Genomic DNA, 16,487 nt, shown 5'->3' on the forward strand with positions numbered 1-16,487 from the left:
TCTTGAAAAACAGGGCAGCCATGGCAAATTCTGCTCACATGGAAGGCAGCCTAAATGCACACAGTGCTCGTGGGTCCACCACTAATGCCCAGCTGCTCTTTCTACCTGCATATTAATATTTATGAGAGAATATGCAAGAATTCGTGTATAGCACTTTCAACAAATCCTATAGGCTTCATCGTATTTAAGGCTATCCGCATCCTACCATCTGTGCTAAATCTGTAACATGATTTCACCAACTCTTGCAGTAGAGTTTATCTCCAAGATAAGAGGCGCGCTTAGAAAACATATGCCTCTCATTTTAAAACTTTCTACCTCATACCCTACTCCATCTTGCGTAATATGCATTATCTGACCAACTCCCTGTTCACTTGTTCCAGTCCTTGAGCAAATTTTCCCATAAAGGAATATGAAACCCTCTCAAATAAACATTGCCCAATGCAAATAAATGTACCTTTCACATGCCCCTGCCCTCTCTGTGCCACTCTTCCACGGACCTTTACTATACCAAACTGTTCATCAAAATCTATTTGAAACAAACCTTGCCTAGTCTATATATATATAATATTTTTACTTGAATATTTGTTGCCACATTCTACACAAGTCTATCTTGAGTCTCTACAATTTCCTGTCCCTTCTATTGTTGCAGAGCACGTAGCCAAAAGCATCTTGTTTGAGGAATTTTCTAACACATGAAGACAGCTCCTCCTTTAAGACACAACAGCCGGAGATAAATACTTCTGTTGAGCACTACATCCTTTCGTATTTACACTCTCCTATGAACTACTCTTCAATATGATCTGGTCCTTTATACCTGATGTAGGGACGAGGATGTCCCCAGAATGATGAACAGGTGCGTACCCTTGACCTGAGTGAGCTAATTGCATGTGAAACTGGTACCCTGATTTTTGATGGCTCATCTGAATCACTAATCTGGTTGGGGCTCTGAATGGCTAGACCCGCCCATGGTGATTTCAAGGTTTAGAAACTGTTTTGTAACCTGAATACCAAGCATGCCCTCTGTGCTGATATTGTACTATCCTCCATCTCCTTGGTTTTTGGCTTGAGATGTTAGCAGTGGCACACCGATATGTTTGAGGATAGAGAGAAATGAGCAGACCTTTTTCAGTTTCAGTGGGAGAGTAGCCTACCGGCCCCACGTATGTACAGTTCTGCTTAAAGATAACAACCAGATTCACGCTCTTACATCCTTTGTGAGTCAAGGGTGTCTGTACATGGTGTAGATGGCAGCAAGATTCTATCTTGTGGTGAGAGTCCGATTGCTTGGACCAGTGGGATCCATTCTGGGATGCCCCAGGTTAAACACAGCATAAGATGGAGAATGAGCTACAGCTTACCCAGACATTGAAAGTCTACTGCCTGTAGCTGAAGAGATGAGACTGTCAATGAAGTGAGAGGAGGAGATTTTAGTAGGGGATTGATGATTAGCCATTCCTGAGCACTGTGATTTGGTGGATAGGAGGGGAGAAGCGGTGGGTCAGCAGATTTGGTTTTTAAAAGTGACTAAGGGCCAGATTTTCAAAGCCCTAGAACCTCCTTGAGCCACATTAACGTCTATTTTTTATGCTAATGTGGCTCAACAAGGCAAAGGTTGCTGTGCCATATTTACAAAGTGGTGCAATGCATGCATTGCACCACTTTGCGACCCCTTGCACCACATTATGCCTGCACCAGGCCTAATGTATGCAAGGGGGGCGTTCCAGCATTAGAAGGCCTGCAAAAATGGTGCTATGAAATCTACAAGATTTCATTGCGCCATTTTTGGTATCATTTTTTACGGCTGCTCAAAGCAGGCGTTAAAAGGAAGCACCCATTGAAATCAATGGGCCTCCCCGCACTTTGCTGCACTATCGTCAACATTTTTTACACTAGTGCAGGAAAGCGCCACATTAGCGTAAAAAATGTGGATGCCATTTGCCTAACGTGCGCTGTATTGTAAATACGTTGCACCCATGGTGTCGTTAGGTGGCAGTGGGGGGCGCAAGAAATCTGGTGCATCAGTAGTGATGTGCCAGATTCTTGTAAATCTAGGCCTAAGTTTCTAGGCAAGCCCTTTCCTTTTGTCTGGTCCCCATTGCTACTTTAGGAAGGTTGATGACACTAGCTGCTTCATTGGGCTCAAGTTCTGAGACACTACAGCATACAGCCAGCATCACTACCAACTGTGAGAGCCATCACTCTGCACAAAGGCTGTGTCTGCACTGGAGACAAAATCGACATTTGAAAGTGAACCACCCCAAACTGGTTCTAGAACTTTAGAGATTAGTTCAACATCCTTTGTCTGGAAATTGAGTATAAAGCAGGGAGCCTAACAAATCCCAGCGTGTTCCACATCCAAGTTCTTCCTGCTCAAGGAAGGGAGTGCTGCTCTGCTGAGTACTCGAGCTGCTGATATCCAGGACTGGTGTCTGCATGATAGCCAGTCTCACAAAGGTGGGGGACTATCATCTGTACATCTGTCTAGCACCTAGAAGCCTGCTGCCTGCAAAGAGAGGGGAAAAGATTGCCTGGTCTTCAATAGTCCAGGACATGGTCCAGGTGTGTGGAACATCCATATAGAAGCAGACTGTCCATGAGTGTGAACGTCACCGGCTCAAGCTGAGAGAGGTCACCTGGCCTCCCTGCATCATTCATGTGACAAACGTATCTTCACCGTGACGCAAGGCACCTGTGCTGCTAACGTGCTATGGGCAAAGACATTATCACTGTCATAACAAAGGGTCCTCCCAGATGGCCTGATGGCTGCAACTTCATAAGACGAATTCCGCAGAACCAGGGGTGCATTGCTGTGTACTTCAGCAATTAGATCTGAGAGGTGGCGCTAGTGTTGCATCCCTGCTTCAGTACTCCACAATGCCGCTGTGAGACAGTGAAGAATGCACCGCAAGCATCGCAGCACTAAGCCCCATTTGCATGGATATGTAAAACACAAAGCCATATTGCAAAACTGTCATGTGCTGCACGTTGAAAGCAGTAACAAGTGCTTATATAAATTCAACTGCAAGATGCCCCATTTAGCGATTAAGCGCCAAAAAAAAATAGGGAATTTGCACCAGAGATGATTCTTGCCCTACGTTTTTCCACATAACCAGGTGACTGTTGTAGATTCAGAGCTTCAGTCAACATGCTCAGCCCCTGTAATCGGGCGGGAACTACCACCTTGGAATTAGGACCCTGTGGTAAAAGTGTGCACAATAAGAATTGGTTTCCGCCTGTAGAGTTGTAGCACCCTGCAGCTGAAATCTATCACTCTGTGCAGAATATCATTTTATTTTGATAGTAAAGCACTTCTATTTTTCTGAGGCAAGCACTCATGTGGATAGTGTGTTATTATGTCTTTTTCTTTGTTGAGTTCTTAGTCTTTCTACCCAAACTATCACTCTGAGAAGCCTTTCGCTGTTCGCCCTCACCACCCTGTTGAGTTCAGTATAGAAACTGTTATGTGGCCCAGTTCACAGAGCATCAGAACACCAGAGGCAAACAACTCCAAACACCATGGTTGAGGCCCAGTAGCCTGTGCCTGCCCTGTGCCCATCCCCACCGAACGGGGTCTGACGCATGAAACTTTTAGTTGCCTCGTCTCCCACATGTTATCCACTAGCAGAATTGACTAGCTCTCTGTCACTGCATCTTCACTGTCATTGAGTAGGTGTGTTAAGGTGTTGCTGTACAGATATAATATTTTCCAGTTCTGAGCAATTTCTGGTACCTAAAGGTCAAGATAGAAACTGGGCTGATACATGGACTTTTCCACTCTAAAAATTGGCAGTGGTACCCACCCCTCCTGTCTCAAACTATTAGAAGCCCCAGGGATATCATAAAGATTTGGGGGGCCGTGCGGCAAACATAATTTGGGGAACCTGTTTGGAATAGTTTTGAGTTCATGATCCAAATTTCAGCTCTTTCATGCCCTCTTTGGCAAGGCCACTGAAAACGCCCAGTCACACTTGCCCAAATTCTAAATGTCTTTCCCTCTAATATTCAGGGATAGGGATATGTGTGTTTCAAGATGGTAACACAGCAGCTTCTCGCTAATACTACAGAAAATACTCTCTGTGACACCTTCCCAATTCTCATAAGTGACGTCCTGTTTTGAGATAAAAGAAACATTGTTATGGATAGTTCAAGGAAAACAGTATTTAAGACAATATGTTTAAGAATTATTCAAGGTAATCATGGGAAGACTCTGCAGAACAGAGCTGGCTCTATCAGCGCCCCCCAAAAGGCTGTGGCCATCGGCCAAAGCCCACTTTGCCTTAAAACGTCTCTGGGAATCCGTAGACAGGCGTCTCTTCTTGAATTACCCTAGAACCGACATGGCGTTTGACTTCTTTCTGCTTAAAGCGCATTTCTCTCCTCTTGACTTTGCTATAAATTACCGATTGCTAACCATATCTGAGAATACCCCATCTCAGTGTCTCCTGCACAGAGCATCCTCTTTGGTTAAGGACTGCTTTCCTGTGTCCCAGGTCCCCATCCCACCATGCAACTTGTTTAAAACCACATATACACATTTGATAACACAAATCTTCACATCTGTACCTTGTATCATAATTGTTGGTGCCAACATCGAACTTGTAGGTGGGTGGAAACTTTAGGGGACCTTCCAAGAAGCCCTTTAGTATGTGCTCAGTGCTTTTTGCCATGGTCAGCTGTGAGGAAAGAGACAGAAGGTTAACGGGGGATGCATTCATCAATACGTCTTTCTTGGCAAAGAGGGAATGAGGAAGGACGCCAAACCCGAAGGAGGGTAAGAAACTATCCATCAGTTCATGTTCATTATAGGAAAGGATTGTAATCAACTACTAAAGATGGATAATAAGGTGCTGTTAGTCATAGAGCATGTTACTAAATCTTGTTAACGTCTTCGTGACGATGTGATTGAACAGTGTGTTGCTTTTATGTGAAAAACCCACCCCCCCGTATATACATAAGAACAAAAAATTGATAGGTTGGGTTGAATAGATTAATCAATTTCAGTTACTCAAAATTACTCTGGGCCGCATTGAAGCCTATCCCTTAATCTTTCACAGCACGATTAGATACAGAGCCCAACCATTTGCAAATCAGCAGAGGTCCTGCTCCAAAGACCAAGGGCCATATGTACGAAAGCTTTTTCCCATAGACACAGAATGGGTAAAATCCTTTCGTACATCTGGCCCCAATTTCGGACATACTGGACACTGTAGGTAAGGTGCAGGTTGAGTAGATCACTGTGCCATAGGACAAAACAACCACCTTGACCATACTAACCTCACATGTAGCATAACTACTCAAATATATACATCACTGCATTAGTAGAAATGTCTGAAATAATACACGTTGCTATGATGTAAAACGGCAAAATAATTAAAAGAACAAATACATAAAGAGTGCCACAGACAGTTTGGCTAACAGGAGACCTGTAACATCTTTGAGGCTTGTCCCATTTTTTTCTTCTTTGAGGTCACTCAGTATGAGGACCTCCAAATTCCGGATCATGTATTTTTATGCCTATATATTTATGTCCCATAATAAGCTGTCCACTTACGTGCTTGCCTTTACATGGGCTGCACTGAGCAGAAACTGCAACCTAGAAGTCCACTATTCCTGTTTTTGTAAACCATTTCTCATTCTCTGTTATTTATTAACAATGAGCTCTAAACCCAGTTTTCCAGCAAGGCATTCAACAATGGTTTAACAACTCGTTCACTCTTACTGTACTTTGAGCTCTTTATTCGCTGAGTAAATTGCTGCGAGAAAGGTTTGATTATACTAATTAGTTATAAAAATAGTTTGCAATTACTTGGAAGTGTTTCCTGTGCTGTAAAAATAAATTAATACATAATCGACTTCCTCCTAGAGAAGTTATTCCAAAGGCAGGAAAGATTACTTTTAGTGGAAAGTCACTGGAAGGAAACATTGAACATTGTGGTGCACAACTCACTGTGATCCATCGAAATAACTGCTCAAACATCAGAAGAATTGCTGTTGCTAGAAAGTGGAGAGGCCAAAAGGTGTACAGCTAATGTTCTTTCTCTATGGGCTGCTTGTATTTCTAAAGCAATAGGTTAAGCCTAGCAGATGTGGTGAGAAGATGCTGAGAGTGGGACTTCGGCTAAAAGAGGCCTCTCAACTGCATTTGTTTTATCCTCACTCATGTACAGGACGGCTACTACTGGGAAACGTCTTGAACAATGACGCCGGAACCACAACAAGGTTGTTAACACAAGTTTACCTTTATGACTCCCTTTTTCTCTGTCTTAACCACGCATGTGCTGAGCAATGCACACGCATGGTTAAGGCAGAGAAAAAGGGAGTCAGCATCGGTAGACGACGTGGTCAGGTAAGTGCGGATGGGGGTAGTTTTTAGGATAGTTCTATTTTTAGGGCAGAGTGGGGGGGTCGGGTTAATTCTGTTTTTAGGGGTGGGGATGAGGTGTTTGGGTAATTTTGTATTTAGGGCGGGTTTTTAGGGGCGGGTGGGGATGGGTTAATTTTGTATTTAGGGCAGGTGGGGGTCAGATTTTAAGGGGTGGGGGTTTGGGGTAATTTTGTATTTAGGGCAGGTAGGGGGTTGGGTTTTTAGGGACAGAGTGGGGGTCGGGGTAATTTTGTTTTTAGGGGCTGGTGGGGGGTTGGGGTAGGATGCGGTCAGGTAAGTGGGGCTGGGGAGGGTTAGGGGTAGTTTTTAGGGTTGGGGTAGCTTTAAGGGGTCAGGGGTCAGGGTGTTTTTTTTTTTTTTTTTAAGGAGGTCGATGTTGAGGTAGTTTTGTTTTTAAGGCAGGGTGGGGGATTGGGGTACTATGGTTTGTATGGTGCAGGTGGGGGGGTCGGGGTAATCTTGTTTTTAGGGGCGGGGTGGGGAGTCTGAGTAATCTTTGTATTTAGGGAAGGTGGGGGTGGGTTTTTAGGGGTGGGGGTGGAGGGGTTGGGGTAATTTTGTATTGAAGGTGGGTGGGGAGGGTCCGGTAATTTTGTTTTTAGGGGGAGGTAGTTTTATTTTTGAGGGTTGGTTGTCTTTAGGGTGGGTCGGGGGTTGGGGTATGTTTTATGGCTCAGGGTAGGTGGGTGGTATCAGGGTAGTTTTTAGGGGCGGGTAGGGGTGTCAGGGTAGTTTTTTTTAGGGCAGTTGGGGTAGTTGTATTTTGTGGGTGGGGGTCAGGGTAGTTTTATTTTTAGGGTGTGGAGGGGGGCCAGGGTAGTTTTATTTTGTTTTTAGGTGTCGGATAGTTTTTTTTGGGGGTGGGGGTCAGTTTTTAGGGCGGGTGGGGGTCGGGGTATGGTTTTAGGACTCAGGGTGGGTGGGGGGGTATCGGGGTAGTTTTTATGGGCGGGTGGGATGTTGGGGTACTTTTATTTTTTGGGGTGGGTGGGGGGTCAGGGTAGTTGTATTTTTAAGGCAGGTTGGGGGGTCAGGATAGTTTTTATTTTGTGGGTGGAGGGTCGGGGTAGTTTTATTTTTAGAGCAGGTGCAGGGGTAGGTGTAATTTTGTTTGTAGGGGCCGGGTAGTTTCATTTTTGGGGTGGGGTCAGTTTTTAGGGTGGGGGGTCAGGGTAGGTTCTAGGGCTCAGGGTGGGTGGGAATATCGGGGTAGTTTTTAGGGGCAGTTGGGGGGGTCAGGGTAGTTGTATTTTTAGGGCAGGTGGGGAGGTTGGGGTAGTTGTGTTTTTAGGGTGGGTGGGGGGGACGGGTTGTTGTGTTTATAGGGCTGGTGGAGGGGTGGCATGCGAAAACCAGGCATTCCGTTCCACACGTGCCTTTACTAGGCATGCCTTTACAACGAAAAATCGTAAAATCATTGTAAAGGCATGCGTGGTAAAGGCATTCGTGGAAACAACATGGCCGTTGTTCTGACTGCGTTGTCCAGGCATGCGTGGTTGGCACATACGTTGTTCCATCATACATCCACTACTGGAGCCCTCTCTTCTGGGGTCTTTCTCCAGATCTCATTGAATGATTGTCGTAGCTGGGACTGCCCCTTGTGGAGTCTTTGTGGCTTCTCCTTATCTGATTGAAGGACAGATCGAACTGGAAGTTTACTTTCCAGACTTTCAGTGCCTTTTTCTGATCCATTTCGAGGGGAATTGAACCTGGAACTCTTTTTTTGCAGAGTCACAGTCACTTGTCTGGTTCCACTGGAGGACCTTATCAGTAGACCTCTTTTTATTGTATTCCCAGTGCTTTCTCCTTATTCCCAGTAGTTGACAGCTGCAACTGGAGTTCTTTCTTCTATATTTCCAGTGCTTTTTCTTTATTGATCTATAGGGCACATGAACCCACACTCAAGAATATCGATGCCTTCTCCATATCACGAGAGGATTGCAGTAGCAAGAACTTTCCAACCTGAGAAAACCATGTGTATGAAGAAAGCTGAGGCAGGTAGCCCTTGGTAACCACCAAGAAAGGATTTTGACTTTAAAAATGAATAAATGTGCATCTATAACTGACTGTATGAGGGGCAGATGCAATGAACAAGGCGAAGGAACAAGAGAAACCACGACAGTGAAAGCTGGACTACGGTTATGAAAGAGGGAAAAGGGCAAGAAAGTGTGAGTAGGGCAACGAAAGAAGGCCTACACCAATAAAAGTGCTCTATTATGATGAAAGAGAGAGCACAGCAAAGACAAGGGGACTATAGAAGTGAAAGAGGGAACAAGGCAATGAAGGTCTATAGAAAAGGAAAAGGAACCATCTAAATGAAAAAGCGGTAATGAATAAAGAACCAGGGCAATGCCTGAGGTCTTACAGGGCAATGTGCAAAAAGGCAAAGCAATGCAGGAGAGGCCTAGGCAATGAAAGCAAGAACAAAATAATGAGAATGGGACTTCATCACTGAAGGAGAAGCCAAGACAATGACCGAGACGTGATGACAATGAAAGAGCAAGGGGCTAGGGCAATGAACAAGGTCCCTAGGAATGGAACAGCTCAGTTAGTAAAGGATAGTTTGAGGTGGTAAAAACGCATTGGGATAATGAATAATGTGCCGTGGTAATGAACAAAAGGCTGTGGCAACCAAAGCAGTACTGAAGCAGGGAAAGAGTAGTTAGGGCTATGAAAGATGTGTCAGATAAACAATAGAGATGCCAATGTTATGCAAGACCAGTCGATAACTGTTCTCATTTTCTTTATGGTCCAAGCAAAAATGTAATGCTGGATATTCAAAGTCATGTTTAAACTAAAATAGATAAATCAATACATGCAAAAATCAAAACTTCGAACTGAACTAAGGTACTGATTTAGAGTGCGGTTACTTGTTCACGCTGAGGGAGTAATCGCATTCCAACTTTAGAGATGTCCGCTGCCCCATCAGACATCTCTTATACTGGCAGGAACCCCTGTCTCGGCAGTTCCTGTCAATGCATTGAAAGTGTGCCATACGCATCCATCAGCATATAGCACAATTTATTTATTTTCAAAAAGAAAATCCCAAAGTGGTGTTTTGGATTTATAAATAAAAAAAACTATGATCCTCTCGTTGTGGGGGGTTTCTCCCATGGTACGGGGGCATTAAAATGTTTTTACTTTCACTTACTACCACGTTTTGGATGGCATTTACAAAAGAAAAAACTTGTCATTTATTCGCCCACTCTAAATATGGCGTGTAGACAAATGGCAAGACCTCCAGCGGCCTGGCGATGTATGTCAGAGACAGAGACGTCTCCGCCGCTGACTTACTGAAGGCCCACCTGACTCTAAATGAGGCGGGCAGATATTTAGAATGGCAGAAAAGGAACTCCATCGCCATTGCAATGGAGTACCTTTACCGCCACACTCTAAATAAGGCCCTACATATTTACCACACTGACAACTGATTTATACATCTGACAGAAGTGAACTGTTATGTCAACATTACAACTGATGAGTTCACTGGTGTAGAATATGCAAACATTCACTTTTGAGAGTAGTTTGAGCCAGTAAAGCGGGATGTAGTGAGACTCCATAAATGTATGAAATGGTGGCACTGTGGGAGTAAGTGACGAAAGGAATACTGCAATCTCCAGTATTTTTAGATAGTACCTACTATTGAGCATAGTCTGCTTGTTAATATCGCATACTCTTGCAGATAAGCGTCTAGGTCTTGTCTTGGGTTGTCTGGCTTGGTAAGAACGGTAAAGAGGAGCTAGAAAAAAGATCTCCTGGGATCTCACCGAAAGGGAATCACATGATTGCTACTCACCCTAGGAGATCAAGCCACGCCCCCTTTAAGTGCATGAGGCTGCCCTTGGGAATAAGTGCAATAAGAGTGACGTGAAAGAGGCCGGCATAGAAATACATCCCCACTATCCTCATACTGGAGACTCAGTTTGAACCGGCGCTCCCGAGTTGACTTCACCTGGGATGATAACAAGAGTGAATACGGAATAAAGGTGGAACCAGTTCAAAGCACTCAAAACCAGTCGGGTAGGTTGGTGAAATATGGCAGCTCCAAGCAAGTAATAAAAACTTTGCTTCCTGTTCCCATAGAGGTATTTAAATGCTGGTTTGGACTGTGGCCAGTTAATTTTACTCACAAGCCCCAAGGGCAATTGCAGCAGCAGGTCCCTGGTGTGGGAAGGACAGCTCAGATATCAGATGTGTTCTTGGTGTAGGTCTATTGTGTGTGACGGTCACCCCTGTAAAGTCATGACTTTACATGGCAGAAAAGTCTTAACATTGAGCAGGTTTGTGGCATGCTAGGGAGGCCACACACTGATATTAGGGAAGCTTCTGCAGTTTAACACTGTTGTCCTGCAGGAACACACTGTCACCACGCGATATAAAGGGGGCACTCTGGTCCTGTACCTTTGTGCATGGCACTCTGATCCTGTACCTGTGCAAAGTGGCAGCTATAGTATTGCATATCTATTTATTAATATACTCTGATCCTGCAGCTGTCTATAGGGCATATATATATATATATATATATATATATATATATATATATATATATATATATATAAAAAACACACCACGGTATGGGAGTTCACTGTGGGCAAGATGTAGGTAGGGACAAGTTTGCGACTACCGAATGACGCCATTTGGTAATCTCAATCACTCATGTAGGAAAGTGTGCTTTACAATTTCTGCGATTCCCAGTGGGTCATAAATAGACCTACCTCATTAATATTCATGGGGTAGGTCTCAGTTTTCAAACCATTGGGAATTGCAAAAATCCCAGGGTTGGTCGCCTGCTGGGGTCAGCTTACCACCATGTATGTGATTGCTTTTCAATAAAGCAATTTTTTTTTTATTTTGAAATGCATCCCGTTTTCCTTAAAAGAAAACGGGATGCGTTTCAAAGTTTTCTTTTCATTTTTTAAGAGTAGGCAGAGGCATATGGGACCACTGCCTGCTCTTAAAAAAATTTTTACATACATTTTCGAAGGGCAAGGGTTCCCTCGGAGACCCCTTCCCATTTACAAATGGGTTACCACATAATTGAAGCAGGAGGTAAATTGTGAATGTTAAGTGACCTCATTTTGGTCACAAAGCATTCACACATACCACTGCTATTCGATATTAGGAATGGACACCCTAAACATGCCTCTTTCTAATACAGACTTGCACACCCAATTCGCAATTTGGTAATAGGTTACTGAATCACAAATAGGGCTTGGTACATGAAAAAATGCATTTTCGCGGTCTCAAACAACCCGCTACTGAGAATCAGCCGTTTGCAACCTCAAAAAACCTTTGTACATCTGGCACCCTGATCCTGCAGCTGTGTATAGGGCATGTGCTTATGACGCACCTCTGTACAGGAGTACATTCTGATCCTGCTGCTATGTATAGGGCATGTGCTTATGACGCACCTCTGTACAGGAGTACACACTGATCCTGCCGCTGTGTATACAGCATGCACTTATCACGCACCTCTGTACAGGAGTACACTTTGATCCTGCAACTATGAATAGGGTATGTGCTTATGACGCACCTCTGTACAGGAGTACACTCTGATCCTGCAGCTATGTATAGGGCATGTGCTTATGACGCACCTCTGTACAGCAGTGCCTTCCGATCCTACAGCTGTGCAAAGAAGCATGTGCTCAATCTTACACCTCTACATGCAAATACATCGTGATCCTGCAGCTGTGTATAGGGCATGTGCTTATCACACACCTCTTTACTGGAGTAGTTGCTAATTCTGCAGCTGTGTATAGGACATGCGTTTACCACACACCTCTTTACCGGAGTAGTTGCTAATTCTGCAGTTGTGTATAGGGCATGCGCTTATCACACACCTCTTTACCGGAGTAGTTGCTGATCCTGCGGCTGTGTATAGGGCATGTGCTTATCACACACCTCTTTACCGGAGTAGTTGCTGATCCTGCGGCTGTGTATAGGGCATGTGGTTATCACACACCTCTTTACCTGAGTAGTTGCTAATTCTGCAGTTGTGTATAGGGCATGCGCTTATCACACACCTCTTTACTGGAGTAGTTGCTAATCCTGCTGCTGTGTATAGGGCATGTGCTTATCACACACCTCTTTACCGGAGTAGTTGCTAATCCTGCTGCTGTGTACAGGGCATGTGGTTTTCACACACCTCTTTACCGGAGTAGTTGCTAATTCTGCAGTTGTGTATAGGGCATGCGCTTATCACACACCTCTTTACCGGAGTAGTTGCTGATCCTGCGGCTCTGTATAGGGCATGTGCTTATCACACACCTCTTTACCGGAGTAGTTGCTGATCCTGCGGCTGTGTATAGGGCATGTGGTTATCACACACCTCTTTACCGGAGTAGTTGCTAATTCTGCAGTTGTGTATAGGGCATGCGCTTATCACACACCTCTTTACTGGAGTAGTTGCTAATCCTGCTGCTGTGTATAGGGCATGTGCTTATCACACACCTCTTTACCGGAGTAGTTGCTAATCCTGCTGCTGTGTACAGGGCATGTGGTTTTCACACACCTCTTTACCGGAGTAGTTGCTAATTCTGCAGTTGTGTATAGGGCATGCGCTTATCACACACCTCTTTACCGGAGTAGTTGCTGATCCTGCGGCTGTGTATAGGGCATGTGCTTATCACACACCTCTTTACCGGAGTAGTTGCTGATCCTGCGGCTGTGTATAGGGCATGTGGTTATCACACACCTCTTTACCGGAGTAGATGCTGATCCTGCAGCTGTGTACAGGGCATGTGGTTATCACACACCTCTTTACCGGAGTAGATGCTGATCCTACAGCTGTGTATAGGGCATGTGCTTATCACACACCTCTTTACCCGAGTAGTGGCTAATTCTGCAGCTATGTATAGGGCATGTGCTTTTCACACACCTCTTTACCGGAGTAGTTGCTAATTCTGCTGCTGTGCATAGGGCATGCGCTTATCACACACCTCTTTACCGGAGTAGTTGTTGATCCTGCAGTTGTGTATAGGGCATGCGCTTATCACACACCTCTTTACCAGAGTAGTTGCTGATCCTACAGCTGTGTATAGGGCATGCGCTTATCACACACCTCTTTACCGGAGTAGTTGCTGACCCTGCAGCTGTGTATAGGGCATGTGCTTATCACACACCTCTTTACCGGAGTAGCTGCTGATCCTGCTGCTGTGAAGAGGCATGCACTTATCACACACCTCTTTACCGGAGTAGTTGCTTATCCTACAGCTGTGTATAGAGCATGTGCTTTTCACACACCTCTTTACCGGAGTAGTTGCTAATTCTGCTGCTGTGCATAGGGCATGCGCTTATCACACACCTCTTTACCGGAGTAGTTGTTGATCCTGCAGTTGTGTATAGGGCATGTGCTTATCACACACCTCTTTACCAGAGTAGTTGCTGATCCTACAGCTGTGTATAGGGCATGCGCTTATCACACACCTCTTTACCGGAGTAGTTGCTGACCCTGCAGCTGTGTATAGGGCATGCGCTTATCACACACCTCTTTACTGAAGTAGTTGCTAATTCTGCAGCTGTGTATAGGGCATGCGTTTATCACACAACTCTTTACCGGAGTAGTTGCTGATCCTGCGGCTGTGTATAGGGCATGCGCTTATCACACACCTCTTTACCGGAGTAGTTGCTAATCCTGCTGCTGTGTACAGGGCATGTGGTTTTCACACACCTCTTTACCAGAGTAGTTGCTGATCCTGCGGCTGTGTATAGGGCATGTGGTTATCACACACCTCTTTACCTGAGTAGTTGCTAATTCTGCTGCTGTGTATAGGGCATGCGCTTATCACACACCTCTGTACAGGAGTACACACTGATCCTACAGCTGTGCATAGAGGCTTGTGCTTAATCGCTTAATCCTACACCTCTGCCTGCGAATACACCCGGATCCTGCAGCTTTCGCCAGGGACCTGCACTTATCCCGCACTTTATAGGTGCACATACTTATCCTGCCACTGTGTAGAGGAGGGTACGCCCACCCCGTTCCTCTACCAGCATGCCCTCACCTTAACCACTGTTTATAGCAATGCTCTCCAAACCTATCAATGTTTTATTGACACACATGGTCCGTATGCTCATGGGATACAAACTCTGCTACCTGTTCCTGATTTTTTATGAATGATCGAAGTGTAATCTTTACTCTTTACTGTATAGTACTGTAGTTGCATTTCTAAAGCACTTCATACCCATCACGAGGTGCTAAAGCGTGTTTGTAGACAGGTAGCATTCTACTCTGTGAGATTGGTTTAGACAGAAGAGTGTACATCTGACATGTGGCCCATGCAGATAGTGTTTTGATGTCACATGCAAGGCCCAGAGTTGTGCTGTTATCATGTGTTGTCGCTGTTCCTAGGAGTAACATTGAAGTAAAAGGAGTGAGGATATTTTGCATAAGCGTCAGATGCTGGTGTACGGTTGGGCAGAATGCGTGAATGCAATGTGGCATATGGGGGTAGAGTTTTCGTGTCGTGTATATGGGAGAGACTGCTCAAACCGTACAGACATGTGAATCCATGTACACTTGTGTTTAAAAAAGCATCAGAATAGATGCAGTCATACAAATGATTCTGTGGTTTCATTATGTAGAAAACTACGAGCCCAGTATTTGTGGAGAGGAGGCAGTCATCTTACCTGATCTTTCTCCCAGAGTAACCCCAACTTGTTGTTATCGATGGCGTATTTCACAAAATGCATATCGAAGTCCTCAATACGAAAGTTCAAGTCCCCAAACCAGAATACGACACTGGAGGAAGAAAAGGAGATTGGTGAGGATGGAGAAGTGGCAAGGTTATAGCCCTATAGCGCCATGCCTGCTGCTCACTCAGCACAAGGTCTTTCCATGAATGAGGAGATGTGAGGAAGGTAAAAGGGAAGGTTCCGTCAGGGGCTGTGTCTAGGTAGGTAGTGTGGGTTCACGTAGGATGGGCAGCTACTCGGCCTTAAGTCACAACACGTGGCCAATACGAGTCCTACACCAAGCATAATGTTCATGCAGCCCTTCTGGTGAACAGAGGAAAAGACAAGTGTTCAGTGGGTCCCCACTTGGCCCAAAACCTATCTGTGAAGGGACAGTTCAAGCGACTTTTGGGGCTCGCTACTAAACAGTGCAAGAGGGGAGCAGATTTCGTACATTACGGCCCAGATTTAAGAAGGGCCACATTAGCATCATTTTTTTTTAACCTACTGTGGCGTAATGTTGGTAAAAATGCTGCATCAGATTTAAAAAGTGGTGCAATGCACGCATTGTGCCACTTTGTAAACCCTTGCAACACATTATGCCGGTGCCAGGCATAATGTATGCCAGGGGGGCGTTCCTCCATTAGCAGGCCCAGAAAAATGGCGCAGTAGAATCTCTGAGATACCACTGCGCCAATTTTAGTGTCATTTTTAACACCCGCTCGGAGCAGGCGTTAAATTGAGGCACACCATTTTTTATAATGGGCCTCTATGTTCTTTGCAGGATTAGCACAAACATTTTTGGTGCTAATCCTGCAAAGTACCACAATAGCATCAGAAATTATGACGCTATTGATCCTAACGTGATCCATGGTGCATCGTATCATTATTATGGCACACACAGGGTGGCGTTAGGGGAGCGCAAGGAAAGTGGTGCTTCATGTAATGAAGTGCCACCTTTCTTAAATCTGGGTCTATGTCTCTGGGTCAGTTTTAGCCGGCTCTTGGTTGCCTAGCAAAGCAGACCAGAGGGTCTCAGAAGAACGTTCTATTATGATTAATGTTGCCATCTACCCTGGTCTGACCAGAACCGTTTTGGCTGCCTGGTCAAGGAAACACCTTCCGCACAAAATCCCATATTATTTTCAGGTGTGGATAGCTCTTTATTGGGGATGGAGGGATCATCTGCTCTGTTGGTGCTTACAGTCTGATAGTGGTCTGCAGGGCTGAAACCAGGCTACAAGGTAGGCTGGAGGTCTTCTAAGGTCTGCTAAAATAATCTGTGGGTTTGCTTTTGTAGAGGAATAATATCCTTTGGTAGACTGTTAGGGTGATAAGTAAAACGCCTATCTTTCTAAATGTGCTTGTGGAAGGTCCTAAAGACCCTTGCAGAGGGTTGGGCTTGCTAACAATGCTTGCTTGTGGGGTT

The 16,487-nt window shown here is 44.9% G+C and overlaps 1 protein-coding gene across 1 annotated transcript in view; it reads right to left on the minus strand.

The window, feature by feature from the left end:
* INPP5J (inositol polyphosphate-5-phosphatase J) overlaps positions 1–16,487 on the minus strand; it is a 93,851-nt gene that overhangs the window by 18,810 nt on the left and 58,554 nt on the right. The window contains exons 7-8 of the mRNA XM_069214657.1: positions 15,014–15,125; positions 4,564–4,673 (exon numbers count right to left, since the gene is read on the minus strand). Coding sequence (XP_069070758.1) covers positions 4,564–4,673; positions 15,014–15,125 — 222 coding nt within the window. The remainder of the gene's footprint in view (positions 1–4,563; positions 4,674–15,013; positions 15,126–16,487) is intronic.

This window comes from Pleurodeles waltl, chromosome 11 (assembly GCF_031143425.1).
Source record: "Pleurodeles waltl isolate 20211129_DDA chromosome 11, aPleWal1.hap1.20221129, whole genome shotgun sequence".
NCBI lineage: Eukaryota > Metazoa > Chordata > Amphibia > Caudata > Salamandridae > Pleurodeles > Pleurodeles waltl.